At 36.0% G+C, this 17067-nt stretch overlaps 1 protein-coding gene across 4 annotated transcripts; it reads left to right on the top strand.

Moving 5' to 3' along the window:
* Positions 1-484: 484 nt before the first annotated feature.
* LOC105231294 (nuclear distribution protein nudE homolog) lies at positions 485-3429 on the top strand. Of its 4 annotated transcripts, none has more exons than XM_019992159.3 (8): positions 485-642; positions 930-1095; positions 1161-1244; positions 1318-1471; positions 1527-1800; positions 1883-2134; positions 2600-2706; positions 3025-3429. In XM_019992159.3, exons 3-8 carry the CDS (start codon positions 1165-1167, stop codon positions 3418-3420), a joined length of 1263 nt encoding a protein of 420 aa, XP_019847718.2. In that variant the 5' UTR covers positions 485-642; positions 930-1095; positions 1161-1164; the 3' UTR covers positions 3421-3429. The 4 variants fall into 4 exon arrangements, with proteins under 4 accessions (XP_019847718.2, XP_019847719.2, XP_029408318.2 ...); XM_029552457.2 differs by adding an exon at positions 781-865 and having other exon boundaries at positions 550-642; positions 930-1244; XM_019992160.3 differs by having other exon boundaries at positions 930-1244; positions 2615-2706.
* Positions 3430-17067: the final 13638 nt, after the last annotated feature.

Genomic DNA, 17067 nt, shown 5'->3' with positions numbered 1-17067 from the left:
ACATATATTTGTACAAATCGCGAAGGAGTCACAAATCATCTTCAACCATAAAAGTCGTTTTGTGTATGAGTGAATTTATGAAGGAACTTTTTGGCTGAGAATCTAGAATATGGTTAGGTTTTGACAAATATCACGCTTGTCAACATAAATGACGTGGGTACTATCTTGCCATTTTTTTTTTTTTTAATATTCCTATTATACCATACATACGATTGACAAAAAATGGATATCAAAATTCACGCTATTGCAACCATGAACTGTTACTAACAATAACACAAAGCGTGTCAGCCAAGCACGAGAAGCACGGTCTTTTCAACTTTTCTGCCGCGATTCTCAATCGACCCTCGGCTTGAGTGACAAAAGAGTCCGTGTGTGAACTGGCAAATTAAACATTTGCAACTGTTTTTAGTTATGTGTGAGACAACCCTGTTGAATGGATAGTGTGCAAATGATACACATAAGTGCAAGCCTGTGAGTGGAAACAACAATAATCGAGCAACATTGTTTTTTGAGAACTGGCAATGCTATATTACAGTTTTGGTATTTTATTGCAAACACAACTTTTAACGAATTTTGTCTCACATTTATTTCCCATACTTTCCGAGACAAGGCATCTGAATTTTATAAAACTGTTTTCAAAATGTAAGTGTTACAATAGAGTTTTAATTTTCATACCAGTAGAAAGAAATTATGTTAGTTAGATGTGATAAAACCTGTTTTGAAAATCTGAACGATGATTTCATTGGCTTCTAACCTTCGTCGTTTCGAACTCTTCCGCAGTTGTTGCTTTTGATGTTTCGGTGGCGTCGGCTGAGTCGACGGCGTCATTATATCGAATATGAAAAAAAAAATAAAGGCAACTAAAGTACCAAAATCAGTTTCGCACACTTGTTTTCAAATTGATTTTCCGCAAATTATTTTATTTTCAGAATCGTGTTTACTTTTTACTTAGCGGAACGACCAAAGCTTTAACAATTTTTTGTGTGGAAAAATTGTGAATAAAAAGCATAACAAGGAAAATCGTGGAAAAGCAGGATTTTATTGCTACATAAAGATTAAAAGCATTTAAGAGTGTATATTCACATAAAGGAAGACGTAGGGAGTTCTATATTGACTTTCTGAGTAAATATATTCAAAACTCATATTTTTTTGGCAAACAGCGCAATGGAATCACCACCAATGTTTAACAGTGTTGAGGATGAATGTCGGTATTGGAAAGAACGTGCTAAACTCTATCACAAAGAGTAAGTTTTTATTTTATTAGTAGAATAATTAGTGCAGTAGAATATCATGTATAACGTGTTTGTAATTGTTTAGATGGACAGATGTGAAGCAAGAATATGATGAATATGTGGAACAATCGCGACAAATGGAAGCAGAAATGGATGCTACACTTGATCAAAAACAGAGTATAATCAAAGATCTCAGCTTTACACTTTCCTCATTAGAGAAAGAAAATGAATCATTGAAGGTATTTATTCGAAAAATTGTTTAAATTGGTTTAATCAAATATTTGTATATTTTAGCTCAAACTACAATCTCATGGCATTGAATTAGCCAATACAGAACGACAAATGGAAAATTTGAAAACCGAGCGCGATTCTCTCAAAGTGTACCTGCGACAATTGGAACAGAAAAATGATGATTTAGAGCGAGCACATCGCATACTCAATGAAAGCATTGCAGATTTTGAAAGAATGTTAGATAAAGCATATGAAAAAAATGCTCTACTTGAAATGGAAGTGGATGAAAAGGAAATGCTACAGGAAAAGCTACAGAGACTTATGGATGAAACAAGAGGTAAAATTGTTGCAAAAGTTACTAACCCGTAAATATGTGCGCCCAACTTCTTTGTTAATTACTCCAATTCCTTTCCTTGTAGACTTAAAACAAGAACTGAATGTAAAAACGCGTAACCCATTAAATGGTTCAGTTAGTAATATATCTGAATCGACAACACTTTCGGCAACTATAGCAAATGGCGCTGTAAATAACAGTGATATTGCCCATGAAGAAAGCAGCCTCAACAATACCAGTCTCCACAATACCAGTCTCCACAATACCAGCCTTACAAATAATCTAAACAACAGTCCAGCAGTTATTCCCAATTATGGTGAACAACATTCGTTGAAAAGTAAGATTTTAGGTGTATTACGCTCTAGAAAGTGCGGCATTAAATTTATCAAGTTTAAAGCAAAGTCCAAATTGAAGAAGTCAAAAATAAGACCGTTTTGTTAATAATTAGCTTTTGAAATTAAACCACACAAACTTTACGACTACTTAACACAAAATATTGTAATTGACGATGTGATTAATATGTTGCTCCTGATAGGTATAAAATGAAGTATTTATTCAGTACAGTTTCATCAATATTTCGTGTATTTTTTATTACAACGTTATTGTTAAGTTTTCAATAAATATGTAACTAACTTGTTTGCAACAAAATTTTATAACGGAATATAACTAGTTGAAATGAATATAACAGCTAAGTACAAAAACGAAAGGAAAAGTAGTTGTATCGTTTGTGTGTGTGTCCGTAAGCATGTATTTAAAATTTATATTTATTGTGTTAGAACATGTATCTATAACTCAAATATAGAAAACCCCTTTTCAGATTCAACAAATTTACTCAATGGCAACGCAATGACGCCCAGCTCTCGTACATCTGCACTCAACATTGTTGCAGATATGCTAAGGAAATTGAATGTAAGTTTGAGCGCTCACAATGCTATTTTGAATTATTTAATCTATTAAGCATCTATTTGATTAATGTCAAGTTTTTAGTTCGATTAATGTATTTAATGTGTAGTATGTTTGCAAGTTTGCTAAAAAATCGACTATGTGCAAATCTAAATGCTCGACTCAGCATAACACAATCTAAATAATCCGTCTACTAACCGTTTCTATTGCATCCCATAACTGGTCACATTTAGTATATTCTATGTACCTGCTATCCATCACTTCTACTCACATGTTGTGTAAAATAATGCATTGTGGCATCATAGTCTCTGTGTTCTCTTTTAGTTGGATAAGGCACTTTTATGCCCTCTGTGTGAAAGGTTTCGTTGTATCTGTGATCGTTCAGTTCGTGCTGCTGCTGACTCTACAAGCAGCTGTGCCTCCACACCAACGACCGATAATGTAGGTCGTCATAGACGGAGTGTAACAAATACTTTTGGCAGCAATAATTCCATGGACACAAACGCTACAGTGACCTCCACAAACACGTCCTACACCGATTCCGACGCCGATGTCCCTGAAGTGTCTTTACGACGAATCGCCAGTCGTAGCAATTCGAGTCTAAATTTTGGTACAAATATATTTAAGCGCTTTGCGGATCGCATGAGCGGCGGAAATAGCATTTCTCCGAGCTCTACTAAACCACCTATGCGCACATTAAATAAAAATATTTCCAAATAAGTACAAAAATGTTTCTTTATAATTTAGTATTTTTTATTTTGTTTTGCTTTTGTGTTTTATGAATAACAAATACCATTTATTTTTTCGTGTGCATTAAGCATAAAAATATTTTTTCTACAATAAATGTTTTATACTGCATTCTTTGTTATATAGTATTAGTTACAGGCAATTATATTAATTTTAAATTAGAGAAACCAATATTTGGGCGAAAGGAGTGGAGACAACATTTTTTATTTGCTTTTCAAATAGGAAATAAACTAAAATTCTGCTGCGATTAGGGCTTAATTGTGTTTGAAAGGAGATGAAGCATCTCTCGCTTTGCAGTGTTAGCTAAAAGTGGATATCTTGTGTGTCTTCATCCTTTTGAGACAATGAATATGCTGGCGCCACAGATTTCTTACATGATAAGGAATCCTTTTTAACTGGCGAGAAGTTCATATTTTCCAACAGATAACACCTTTCAGAGTAAATACCGAATGCAATAATTTCGAGCCGTCCATTTATTGCATTACAAACCCTCTTATAGTGTCATTTATTATTATATTTATATACTTATAATAAGAAAACAACCGATTTGGAACAAAATAAAGCAATTATTTTCCCCTTTGCAGGCAATGGAGACAAAGCTCAAGACCTACCGGGATCACGCACCAATCGTGCACCCACGTCAATGACAGCCACTCAGTTGCAGTTCAGCCACATTTCTAACATCAACAACTACCACAACAACAACGTCAACTCTTTATACACACAGCATTACTGTTCAGCCACTAATGGATAATTAAGCGAAGACTTGGCTTCCCTTGGTGTCGGCTAGTAAAGAAATAAATCAAAACAGACTATTCATTCCTGCTATATATCGGTTAATAATATATACGTTTAAATGAAGAATACTTGTTAATTTGTACACAGCTGTCATAGCGAGTGTGTATAAATAAAGTGGCACTTGTAATACTGATAACACATATACATACATACACAGGAGAGTGAAGTGAAATGTGCTGCGTACAAAACAAACTGGACAAGCCTCATTAACGAACATAAATCTGTATAAACACCGAATGCTTTTGTTTTTGAGCAATCTGAGTAAAGAAAGAAATTCGAAATCCGTTAATTTATACTATAGCCTTTGTAATGTCTATAAATACTTAAAATTAACAGATAAATTGGATGACGCGAAGATAAATTATTGAAAACAGGATGAGTTGTTTTGAAAAACATTTCATTTTGTGATGCGTTTTGCGCACTGCTACAAACACAAAAAGTATTCTTTCTTATAATTTATATGCTTAAACGCTTGTGAGCACTAACTATTATTAATCATCGATTTTTACGCCACAAACATATAAGAGAAAACATTACCTATTTTTCTACAAATATTTACATGCTCTTATTTCATGTGCTGCAAACATATTTTTTGTGAGACATTTAATATGCAAATGAAATATGCAGCAGAAAATGTTTAGTAAACGTAAGACTTCGAAAAGTGAGCATTCAATGCTCATGCGCGACAGCTAAAACAGCTGAAATGATTTGTTATATACATATATTAAAAATATAGTGATTCTACAAATAAGCAGATTAAATCAATTTGATTTGAAATCGCAACTCTCAGCAATTATAACTCCGAGTAATATATGCAGATCAGCAGAAGATCTCCAGTTACGAATAGACGAGCAGTGCAATGATGAAACACTGCAATAATAATAACATCAACGGATTGCACTCGCAGTGCCGCGTAACCGAATGCGAGAAGTGTCTGCATATTTACATAACTCCAGAGTAGAAAAACTTGAAAATAAATCAAAAAAAAAAGCAAAAACACTTGTATGATTGTCAAATTCTCGACCTTGATCTTAAACGAAGTCCGCTCGTGCACCCATATAAGCGACTTGTTAGTGTAAAATCAACTAGTAGTAAAAATACTAACTTTTAGCAAAAATTTATGAAACAAAGCACATAGAAACGGAGCAAGTTAGTGCGTAGTAACAAAAACAACAAAAGCAAACAAATGCGTAAATGCTCCTAGTGTTTGCTACCAAAACAAAAGACAAGCACTAATTACCCTCATACATATTGTACCGTTATCATTCAACTCTGAGCTCTGGCGTCCGGTCGCCTTTACCCATAACATATACAAACAAACATACATACATAGTTTAAATGTAACATTACATAACCTTTCAAGTGTGTTTGGTGCTGTCCGCACCGCACTTACCGCCCATTTTGCCAGTTTTATATTTTTTCATATGTTAGTTTTTATTTTTGCATTAATTTTAGTTTCATGAACTACATACATACATACATACATACGTATTTAATAATTAATACTTTAAGGTGTTTTTCATAAGCAGCTATAACTGCACGATTACTTTCTCATTATGAATCTGAAAATGTGTAATTTGTTTGAGTACAAGTAAATTATTGGAAACTATTTTTGTAAGATTTCACTTTCAATTCACTGAAAACCTTATGTTCACCAACATTAATATACATATATACAAAGAAAAACTACAATAATATGTAATATGATACAATAAATAAAATATATGTGTTGCCTACAGAGTTGGATTCACAAACTGCTGGTGTATGTCTGAAATTATTTCAAGAAAACCACTCTCTGCTTAGCTCTTAGTTATGTATTCTTACTAATAATTAGGTGGAGGAGGATTTGAGATAAAGATAAAGCCCTAGAAATTAGGATGGTTCGCCTTCAAACGGTTGATCTTTGGATACCCAGAGGATACTTGGTCAAAGAACGGAAGTCGTGAACAGCTTGAGCCATATGTAAAAGAATTGTTTCTGGCCACTTCCAAGTAAAATGACTTGAGATCATCAAGAGGTCATTCCTCAATTACGTCGACGGCATTAAACAATACGGTGACCAGTCTTCGTACGCAACAAACTTCCGATAAGCACTGACTGCCATTTACAGTGGAGCCATCTACACCTTCACCGACTTCCTTCCACTGAATGGCGTACTCGGTGTCAAACCGCCACCAATTGCAGACGAAGAGCTCGAGTTGCCGCGAGAAACGAGAGTTACACTTGCGCAGCTTCGTTCTGGAAACTGTAGCAAGTTAAACTCATATTTATTTAGAATAAGCCCCGACATATCCAATATTTGTCTTGCGTGTAATGAGTCTCTGTCCATCTCTTTGCATGCCCCTCCAACCCCACTCATCTGATACCCCTCTCCATTTGGTCCGATCTCGTCGTTTCGTTGGCCTCCCGTTAGATGACGTTGACGACAACTTAGCGAATCCTTACCATACGACAAAATCCTCTTCTTCTTCTTTACTGGCATTGGACACCGCTTACGCTATTTTAGCCGAGTCAACAACAGCGCGCATACGAAAGAATACAATTACTTTATTCTGTTCCCTTCAGATCCGATACCATTAACTTCTTTAGGGAAAGAGATTTAATGCCTTGCGATATTCCTATTTGAGCAATCAATATTCCATTTTTATGTGGCATGCCTCACCAATGCAGATTTTTGCTTCTTAACTAATCTAGTTTGAAATTCGAATAGTGAAAACATCGGAGTCAAATATCTTCCTTTGCCGATCCCGAAATTTCGGGGTTCAGCAACGATACCGTCTTACCTAGAATGTAGCACAAGTGATGAAGCTTGGTCAATGAGTAGTACAAGGCATGGAGCTTTAAAACAAAAGCTCGAAACGCATTGAAAAGCTCAGCGAAACTCTGCCAACTTTTACTTCTGTCCTTCCTTAATCTCTTCTACTCCATCTGTTTTGTGTATTTGCTTTTGCAGTCTTACCTGTGTACTAAATTTTACAACAACACGATATGAGCGGGAGTAATAAACAGAGTCACTTGTTGCAAAGTACCCATGCACGACCACATTCATGCAAATATGTATGTATGTATATACCAATGAGGGGAAACCGTTTTGGAAGGGGTAGTTTTGGGAGATTTAAGTTTTTAGAAAGTGCTATTTATTTTCATTTTAATTCAATGTCAACTTGTTGGCATTGAATGGAGTTTTGGGATTTCTCATCGCATTGCCTTAAAGTGTCTATATTGAGCATTTGGCCTCAATTTGTGGGTTATTAAGAATATGTGGTTCTAGGAAAGTAGGAGCAGTTTTCCATAAAAAAATTGTCTGTGCTGCTGCCGCAACTCCAAATAAATCAAAAATATTTTATGGATATGAGGTTAAAGGTTAAAGTTTCTTGAAAATCTTAACCACTGTTTGTACCATATATCGTGTATATATGTAAGTATATGTATGTATGTATACATATATAGGGTTATGGTCTTTGATGTAAATATATGGGTATTTACTACAAATATACATACATATAGGTACTTATAACGAATCATAATTTTAGTCCGAAAATCAACAAGTTTCGACTTGTTTTATAACTCGATTTCTAATTATTTTATAGCTGTCACTAAAGGAGAAAATAATTGCTAGAGTTAAGACAATTACCAATTGTGGACTAATTAGGTTAAAAATGCGTTCTCAACCCTCAATGTATAGAAAACCATGTGTGTGAGTGTTTCTAAATTAACCGCCTACCATGGAGGCAGATGACGGAAAAGTTGCAACAACCCAAAGAAAGCTAAAACTATAAAATGCAATCTTATTAACTGCCCCTTGGGTTCATTATTTTTGGCTACAAACATTTCAACTACTTTTCAAACTGCAAAACACCAAGGAATTTAGGTGGAGCAAAGTTCAACAGAGTAATCAACTGAAAGGTGTTCGTACGGAAATAGCACGAGTAAATAAGAATTAGGTCTCTTTTCAAAACGTTTTCTTGACATTCCATTTGAACGATAGGACGGGAATAATATAAGGTCTATAGACCGATATTGTGAGTCGCTCAGTTGTTAAGGAAATATTGCTTTCATTATGGTCTAAGATAGTTCTTCTTATAAAACCACGGAATTAAAAAAAAAACTCATTGTAGGGCACAATGGTCCATGTGGTTAGGAAGTCGATTAAAACTGTTCTGGAGAAAATTATGCAGATCAGAATAGAGCAGGTACAGTCTTCTGAAGATCTTCGTGCTGGCATACGTCGATGATGTTGATATCATTGGCCTCAACAACAGCGCCGTTAGTTCTGCTTTCTCTAGATTGGATAAGGAAGCGAAGCAAATGGGTCTGGTAGTGAACGAGAGCAATACGAAAAATTTCCTGTCATCAAAAAAACAGTTGCCGCACTCGTGACCTGGCTCTCACGTCACTCTTGACAGTCATAACTGCGAGGTCGCCTATCTTGGAACCAGCATTAACACCAACAATAACGTCAGCCTCGAAATCCAACGCAGAATAACTCTTACCAACTAGTACTCATTTGGACTGAGAAGGCAATAAAGTCCTCTCTCGACGAACAAAGATCAAATTCTATAAGTCACTCATCAACTCCCTCCTGCTATATGGTGCAGCGGCATGGACGATGACAACAATTGATAAGTCGGTGTTACGAGTTTTCGAGAGAAAGGTTCTGTGGAAGATTTATAGTCCTTTGCGTCTTGACAACGGCGAATACCGCAGTCGAGGGGACGACGAGCTGTACTGGATATAAGACGACATTAACATAATACCTATGCTGTCTAGGTCATGTCGTCCGGATGGATGACCATTCCACTCCATAGGAAAGACCAGGTGGAGAAGGATCTGGCTAGACTTGGAATCTCCAATTGACGCCAAACAGCGAAACGGAAGCACGACTGGCGCGCTGTTGTAAACTCGGCAATAATCGCGGTGTCTACGCCAATAAAGAAAACGAAGTACATACGTCCGTGATTACCCATAGGCAGCTGATTATAACAGCACAAATGAGCTATTAGCAGCCACCATGCTACACCAAACTGAATTACATCAATGTCTTGAAACTTTCAAAGTGTACTAATTATCTCGTCATGTGCAGAATAGTTCATGGTTATGCCCTGGTATTGTTGTGGCAGTTTCATTGAAGGCGGCGACTTTGATTTCCGATTTCTGGAAATAACATTTAGAAGATAGCGAAGCGAAGAACGATGGACCTCCGGCACTAAAGATGACAAAAAAAGTCCTCTTATCCACCTTTATGCGAGCGTTTGTTAGAAATGAAATGTTGAATTCTATTTAACACACACCGTTACAACTAAAACATTCACTTTTCTACGTAAGGTAAATGCGCCTTATGAATTATTTCACGCGTTTTGGCAAAGTGCGGTGAGCAATGCCAAGATGAATGCCCGTAAACAAATACAACCATTACTGGCCTATGTACTTGTATAAGTATATCAAATATTTGTTTATGCGACCGCTGTCACTGTTTCTCTGTTTGTCTGTATATTTATACAGGCTAAAAATAGTCGTGCTGTTAGCATCGGCCGCCCTTCAATAAACACATTTCAAAATCTGACACTGCAAATTGATATTCTGCGCAAGTTTCACAAGAAGTCACAATGAAAGCTCCTGTGTTCTCAACGAAAATTCTTATACATATGTACCACTTATATGTGTACATATATGTACATTTATTTCTATTTGTCAAATAAAATGGGCATTGAACACACTCGTGCCCACCAACAAACGACTCAAAATCATATTTGGCAAAAGTAAAGTATTTATTCGCTGTGACATTTTTATTATACGTACATATGTAGAAGGCATGGGTATATGTTTACACACGAGTTTATACTAGGTCGGAAGTCAGCATGACTTTCATGTAATATCTGGTCAGCCGGGCTTTGTTTGAAGCCGTGCACAGCCATAGCCAAAAGCCCATATTTGTGCCGTAATGTTAATGCTGCTTGTTGACTTATACTCGTATAAACCTTACTCTCTCTGCCGCCCTGCATAGTGACTAACATTTTTGTGATGATTCTCGAAAAAGTAGAAAAAGGCCGAGTTGACACAATGAGATGAAGATATCTTAAAAATTTATTGATTGGCATAAATGTCATAAACCCTTCACTTCGCAACATGCGCCTTTTTAAAGTCTTATAGACTCACTGCGCGAAAGAATCATTTCAAATAACATTGACAACGTAACATTCCAGTCACGCGGTATAGAATTTTTACTGGGACCTGGAATGCATTCAACTCTCCAAATGGGTTGGGTTATGTAGAAGCACGTCTTGCCTCGGTTTTCATCGCTACATGCATGTGTGCTCGTAAACCATAATTATCAACAATCATTTATAAGCACAAACTTCATAGCGGCGGCCACAATGCGGCGAACTTGCGTACGCCTTGGCGTATGAGTAACATTCAATGCCATTGTCCTGAGGAAGTGTAATGAGCCAAGAAACAATTTGATGTAGGGTCATGCTTTTACCCAAAGACAACAAAGCAGTTAACGAAGTATTGATAAACAAGGTCCAAACCGGAAGAAGTAACGGTAGCTATCGTTGATAGGTAATTGAGTCATCTAAATGTTTTTGGGGGAAATTAATGCGCATTTTGTATTATTAAGTGGCACATTATTACCGTTTATAATTTATGTGACTCGTTTGGTCGAAATCGCCTAGTCACTGTTGGACTCGTTAAAAAGATAATATTTCATCAATACACAGTAAAAAGTAGTATTGAGTTTGAATTTTATATACTTTTTTAAAGGAGTTTTAATAATCATATCTTATGCTTTCGTTGCGTGGTTGTATTTGTTCATGCTTGTTTGCTTTTTATAAACTGAAATAACAACTAAAAATAACAGAAGCAGGCTGATGCTAAGAGCTTTCGTATTATGAGTGCTCCAGCTTTACATATTGTACATATTATTTATTTATATTTTTACATCTACATTATATCTGCCAAGAAGGGCATACGCGAAGAGAATAAAATAAAATCGAAATGTGAACTCCACTCCATATATGTATGTATGTGCATGGCGATATGTACGCATGTGCCTATATTGGCATAGGCTTCATAAGAACAAAAAATAACACAAGAAATGAACTTTAACCCATATTTCAAACATTTCCAATTCGGGCATGCAGCGAAGAAATTTGTGCCGATGAGCAAGGGTGAGTCAAGCCTGAGCAAATATGTGAGCCAACGAATACTCAAAATAAGACAGGAATGCTTACAGTATGAAGACATGTTTATAAAAATCGTACCCGCTTCTCTTTTCAAAACAAAATGAGCAATGCAATGAAATATGCTGTCAATATTGAGTTTACTGTTGAAATAAAGCATTTCCATATCTGCCTAATATAAAAACCTTTTACTACCGGTGGCTCAAAATATATTCACATTTTCGCAATAATGAGGGTCAAAATTATAAAAGGGGTTACTCGTTATTTCATATTGTATAATATTGCCGAGTAAGCCGAGTCTGTAATATCGTTATAACGATTTCCTATTGGAAAAGGTGTGAATATGAGACCTAATGGTACTTAGTGAGGAATGAGTAAGATGGCACGGTTGATCATGTTATTTGTTTGAGCAAGGTCACGCTATTCTTTAAATAGCGCTTTATTCATATATTGAATTCCGCCACAATTACACCTAACCTCGAAAGCAATAGATTTATCAATACTCTCTATTGTATTTTTGCCATTGTACTAAAGTTTGAATGTGTGACAATTGGTACTGGTTACTCAGCTACTTTTCTTCTTCTCATGGCTTAAATAAATGTTTGCGTCTCCAATGAGTGGTAAAAATAAGTTACGCGTATCCCCAGTAACCTACCCACCTACCTTGCTACCCCACTCTCAATTATAAATACCGTTTATAATGTTTGTTTTATTGTCGCATCATATTTGTGGAGTAAACTTTGCTGTATGTGCGCACACTCGTACTGCCAGCATAATCTCACCTAAAAATGTCGCATGTAAATTCCATAAGCACCTGGTAATGTCTGCATTCATACCTTGGCAGCAGTTCACGAGCGAGTTTAACAACGCGGTAAATTTCCGAGCAGGTGTTGAGCCATTATAAAATTTGCTTATCTGCCATAATTTTTGCGTGAAACGCAGGAGCAAAGAGACAAGGGAAAATGTGAGGCACTCTGTTCTTAGCTTACGTTTTGTTTAGGAAATTTAAAATGTGGCTGATGGATTTTCACTTTCTCATTGTTTTATTGTGTGCAAAGGTGGGTATTCGAATTGCTGCTTCAGAATTTATATTGCCTTGTTGGTATGGCTGTTGATATACATATATAGATATAATTACAGGTGTTTCGTCGTGCTCACTTCTGCCCACATTTTAATGTATGTATGTCACTTCTGTTATGCTTCCTTGGGGTATTTCTTATGACATCAAAAGAAGTTGTGCAGTTTAAAATCAGTGAAAGACCTTTGAATGTCGATAAGGCTTGGTTTCAATTCAGGTGACTGAAGACTATTTCCAAGTTAACGGGCTCCATGGGTTTCCTCGGGTAAAAAACAGCTTTTTTCAAGAATTTTTTCTCCTATAAAAACGAAATATTTTATTGGAATTTTTTATTGTTCCAAACATACACTATTAACAAAGAAATTCTGAAATTTTTTGAAATAAAATATTTTGAACTCGGCCACTGCGACGCCATTTCCGGCGACCCCTCGGAAAAAAATGCGCCCGTGGTGGCAGGATAACTCCTTACAGAATCATCTAAAAATAAAAAATGACGTGTTTTAGTTAAAACCTTAGCTTAGAACTTCCACGAAGGAAAAAACCACTAAAAATTGGATTTTTAGGATTTGTTTTCCTTTTTTTTTTACAAAAAAATAAAATTTCACTGAAAAAAGCAGCATTTTTCAAATAATTGTAATAGAAAAAAATTCTTCGTTCAAGTCTTTAAGAATTTTATATCGAAGCCTTGTGTAAAATTTCATGAAGACCGGTTGAGTAGTTTCGAGAAATCTTGCCAACCGGCTTCAAAAACACAGTTTCGAGAAAAATGCGCTTAAAAACGGCACAATTAGTCTAGCTAGCCTCGAGCGCATAAATTCTTAAGGTTGTATCTCCGAAACTATTACTCGGATCAACATGAAAACTTAGGAAAATATTCTAGAGGTGCTGTAAAATTTAATAAGACAATAAAAAATTCGATGTTTTGAAACCCATAAACCCATGTAACCCCTTAAGCAAAGTGGCTTAGGGACTTACTCAGATTATAAGACAATATTTTGCATAAAATGTAATTTCTTTTAATTATTTGCCAGACAATGAAAATAGAATTATTAGTCGAAACATACACGAATTAGATGTAGATGTTTGCAGTTGCCCTTTCTTTCAATTTGAAACCATTTCTTCCTTCACCGCTGTGCGACTGCAATTAACTTCCCATTTCTGGAATATTTATGCAGTTCGCTCACAATATAAATTCCACATAAACTTGGTTGCTACAAAAGTAATTAAGTGAACTCCAACAGGAGCACCAAAATGTATCTTCTAATATAACGGTGATTATTTTCGGTTTGCGTGAAGTGTACAAGGCGCTGTGACATCTCGGTGAATTATTTTAGTTGTGAGCTAGTTCTATGCGCCACACGCATCGCCGCAACTCTTGCCATTTCAGCTGCGCTTGTTGAAAACTTTCTGAGGGCGCTTGCAGAAGTTTCTTAAGTGAGGGAGTGAATGTTGCTTGTGGGGTAGATGAGGTTAGATTTCAAGAAATTTGAGAAAACACACAAACCTGCAAGTCAGGTTAATACAGTTATATAACAAATATGCGAACTAGTTTCATTTTGTTTATATTTTTTCACATTTCACATTCATTTTCTATTTTTTCCGTTTTTCTCATTCAACATTCAAATGTTACTCATACGCCACGGCCCCCTCTTTTGTGCTACAATGTTGATGCTATCGAAGGCGCATTTGCATCGGCCAGCTGCGCTTGAACTATCTGGCAAATTTCATACCAACCGAAAACTTTCCGAATGCATTTATTTGGTGGGAGTAAAATTTTTGAAATTCACCGTTGAGCCATTTTGCATAAAATCACTCGCATAACTTTGAGGCGATTGCTTGGAAAGCAAAATCACTTTGCAATTTCTGTGTAAACTTTGCAGACCGGTGCACTTATTAGCTGGCTCTCGCTTACACCGCTTCGTGCAGCAGAAAAAAACTCGTACAACAAAAAAAAATTGAAAAATTTCATATTTTGTTTCCGCTTTATTTCACTTTCACATCATATTTGTTTACTTGAGGCTGGTTCATACAAAGCTATGGCTGCATAACGGTACCAATAGCCGACTCTTGCTTTTAACTACAAAATTTCTCAAATTTATATACCATTTGATCCGAAGAGAGGATCACACTCATTATAATCAATCCTTTGAGAAGGTGCAAAAGAGTATAAAGAGTTCCAAAAATTATAAAAAATAACTTGTACGAGTATGTATTTTTTGTATTTTCCATATTTGTGATTTAAAACAGATGCCTGCATAATTAGCGGTTTTATACTAATTATGTATAGCATCAAAATCCATCCCAACTAATTAGTGAGCATTGTAAGCATAATTAGCATTAAATGAAGTGATTTTTCAAAGCGAATAGCTCGTGCCGTTACCATAACGAAATGTAAGCTATGACAGTCCTTTACTGCTTTGGCACATCAAGTTTTCCAAGAAACAAGGAAAGAATGCATTTCACCAACTCAGGCATGTTCACTATAATCCGATATGCGTTTGACAATAGCATTTACTTTTATTTTTTTTAGTGTCGCTCATTATGGTTAGCACCACCACTTATGCAATTGTGAAAGTTGAAAAGATCACGGGTGTAGTTGATGATACGAATATACATTATGACATATAATTGAAATTCCCAGGTTAAATGATATTTCAATAAAATAAACTAATTTCCAAAGTAAACAGGCCTTAAAAAAAACAGAAAAAATGTTTTTTTCTGCAAAATCAATTTATTTTACTCAAAATAATTTCCTTCTGCTTCAATGCCGCCTTTTTCAACGTTCCAAAAGCATGTCGAACGAGTGTTTTAGCTCGTTGGCCGGTATGGCCGCCAGTATGCCGGTGCAAGCCTTTTGAATGGCCTCTACGTCTGCATAACGCTTTCCTTTCATGGGCAAATGCATTTTTCCGAAAAGGAAGAAGTCGCACGTTGCCATATCCAGTGAATACGGGGAGTGGTCAATGGTTAAAATTTGATTTTTGGTCAAATAATCGTCCTGCGAATGTTGGATTCTGAGCAATTTTTGGTCGCCAGTCAATTTGTGCGGAACAAACCGTGCACATCTTTCGTAAGCCCAAATGTTCGATAAAAATGATATAAATCGATGTTTTGGAGATGTTCAATTCCATTTCCATGAATTTCAATCATGATTTTGGCTGATTTTTGATAAATTCACGCACAGTTTCGCAATCATCGCCATAAACTTGTTTCATCAACTGAAACGTTTCGGTAAAAGTTTTACCAATTTTAAAATAAATTTTACTGTTAGCTCTTTGTTCGAAGCTCAATTTCCCACCTAAAACACAAAGATACTGACACTTAAAACGCAATAACGTCACTTCCAATTGATGAAATGTCATGAGATTCTCACTGGACAATCGATAAAGTTAGCAGATTCTAACGCACCAGTCGACATATAGATGGCGCCACCAAGGGGCGCTAGATGTTTACTTTGGAACGCACCTTGTACAAACCTTCGGGTGGTGTAAAGCCTTCAAAGATGGTCGAAAGATCGTTGAAGATATGCCTAGTTCTGGATGACCTTCGACCTTTTCAATTGATAACAATTTAAAAAAGTGAAGGATGGTGGTGCTTGAAAATCGTCAGGCAAAAGTTACAGAGATGGCAAGCGAGCTTAAAAACTCTCGCGTGTACGTTTGAATAATTTTGACATAGATTTTGGACATGAAACGCGTTTTTGCTCGACTCGTTCCGATAAAGCTGAATTTTTTCGAAAAGAGTACGGTAAACAAGTTTCTTTGGACATGCTTAATCGCGCGGATTTCGATCCCACATACATGGAGAGCATTTTAAATGCCGATGAGACATGTGTTTATGAGTTTGACAAGCAAACAAGTCAACAATCATGGGAATGGAAGTAAAAAAATCGAGCCGAACCAAAAGCACCACGCTATAGCTGCTCAAAAATCAAGGTGATGCTAATGATGATTTTTTCCGATATTCGTGGATTGAGGAATATGAATTGGTTCCGGAGGGACAGACGGTCAATAAGGGGTAATATTTGGAGGTATTGAGGCGTCTGCATGAGAACATCCGTCGAAAGCGGTCGGAATTTAAAGCCAAAAACACAATGAATAGCATCGATCAACCAATGTATTCACCAGATTTGGCTACATTTGATTTTTTTCTTGCCACAAAACTGAATTTGCAGCTCTGTGGAACCCGTTTTTTGTTGATCGAAGAGTTACAACAAAATTCGCTGATGGAGCTGAAGGCTGAAAAATGATTCTAAGACCGAAAAAATCATTGGCATAAGTATTTTACATCTGGTGGGGTTTACTTTGAAGGCGACAAAATAAATATCGATGAATAGTTAAATATTTTTAATTTCTATTTAATGTTCTACTGTTGAAAGACATCAATTCCTCTTTTTAAGGAGTCAAGTTGGCTATATGAAATTTTTTGGCATGTTTGCGTTAGAACATCGCTCCATTTTCAAAATTCTGTGTTTTTATTCATTGAAATGTGTATTTATAAATTAAAGCCTATTTCATAGCCCTCCTGCTGACTTTTCGAAGTTAATCTTACAATTTACAAAAT

This window comes from Bactrocera dorsalis, chromosome 5 (assembly GCF_023373825.1).
Source record: "Bactrocera dorsalis isolate Fly_Bdor chromosome 5, ASM2337382v1, whole genome shotgun sequence".
Taxonomy (NCBI): Eukaryota; Metazoa; Arthropoda; class Insecta; order Diptera; family Tephritidae; genus Bactrocera; species Bactrocera dorsalis.
The sequence above is the reverse complement of the archived record's forward strand: the minus strand, read 5'-3'. Positions and strand labels throughout refer to the sequence as shown.

Bases quoted from the DNA above. Each gene is read 5' to 3' on its own strand.
- LOC105231294 (XM_019992159.3), top strand. From the start codon at position 1,165: ATGGAATCACCACCAATGTTTAACAGTGTTGAGGATGAATGTCGGTAT. The intron at 1,801-1,882 runs GTAAAATTGTTG...CTTTCCTTGTAG, and splicing joins ACTTATGGATGAAACAAGAG to ACTTAAAACAAGAACTGAAT. The intron at 2,707-3,024 runs GTAAGTTTGAGC...GTTCTCTTTTAG, and splicing joins ATATGCTAAGGAAATTGAAT to TTGGATAAGGCACTTTTATG.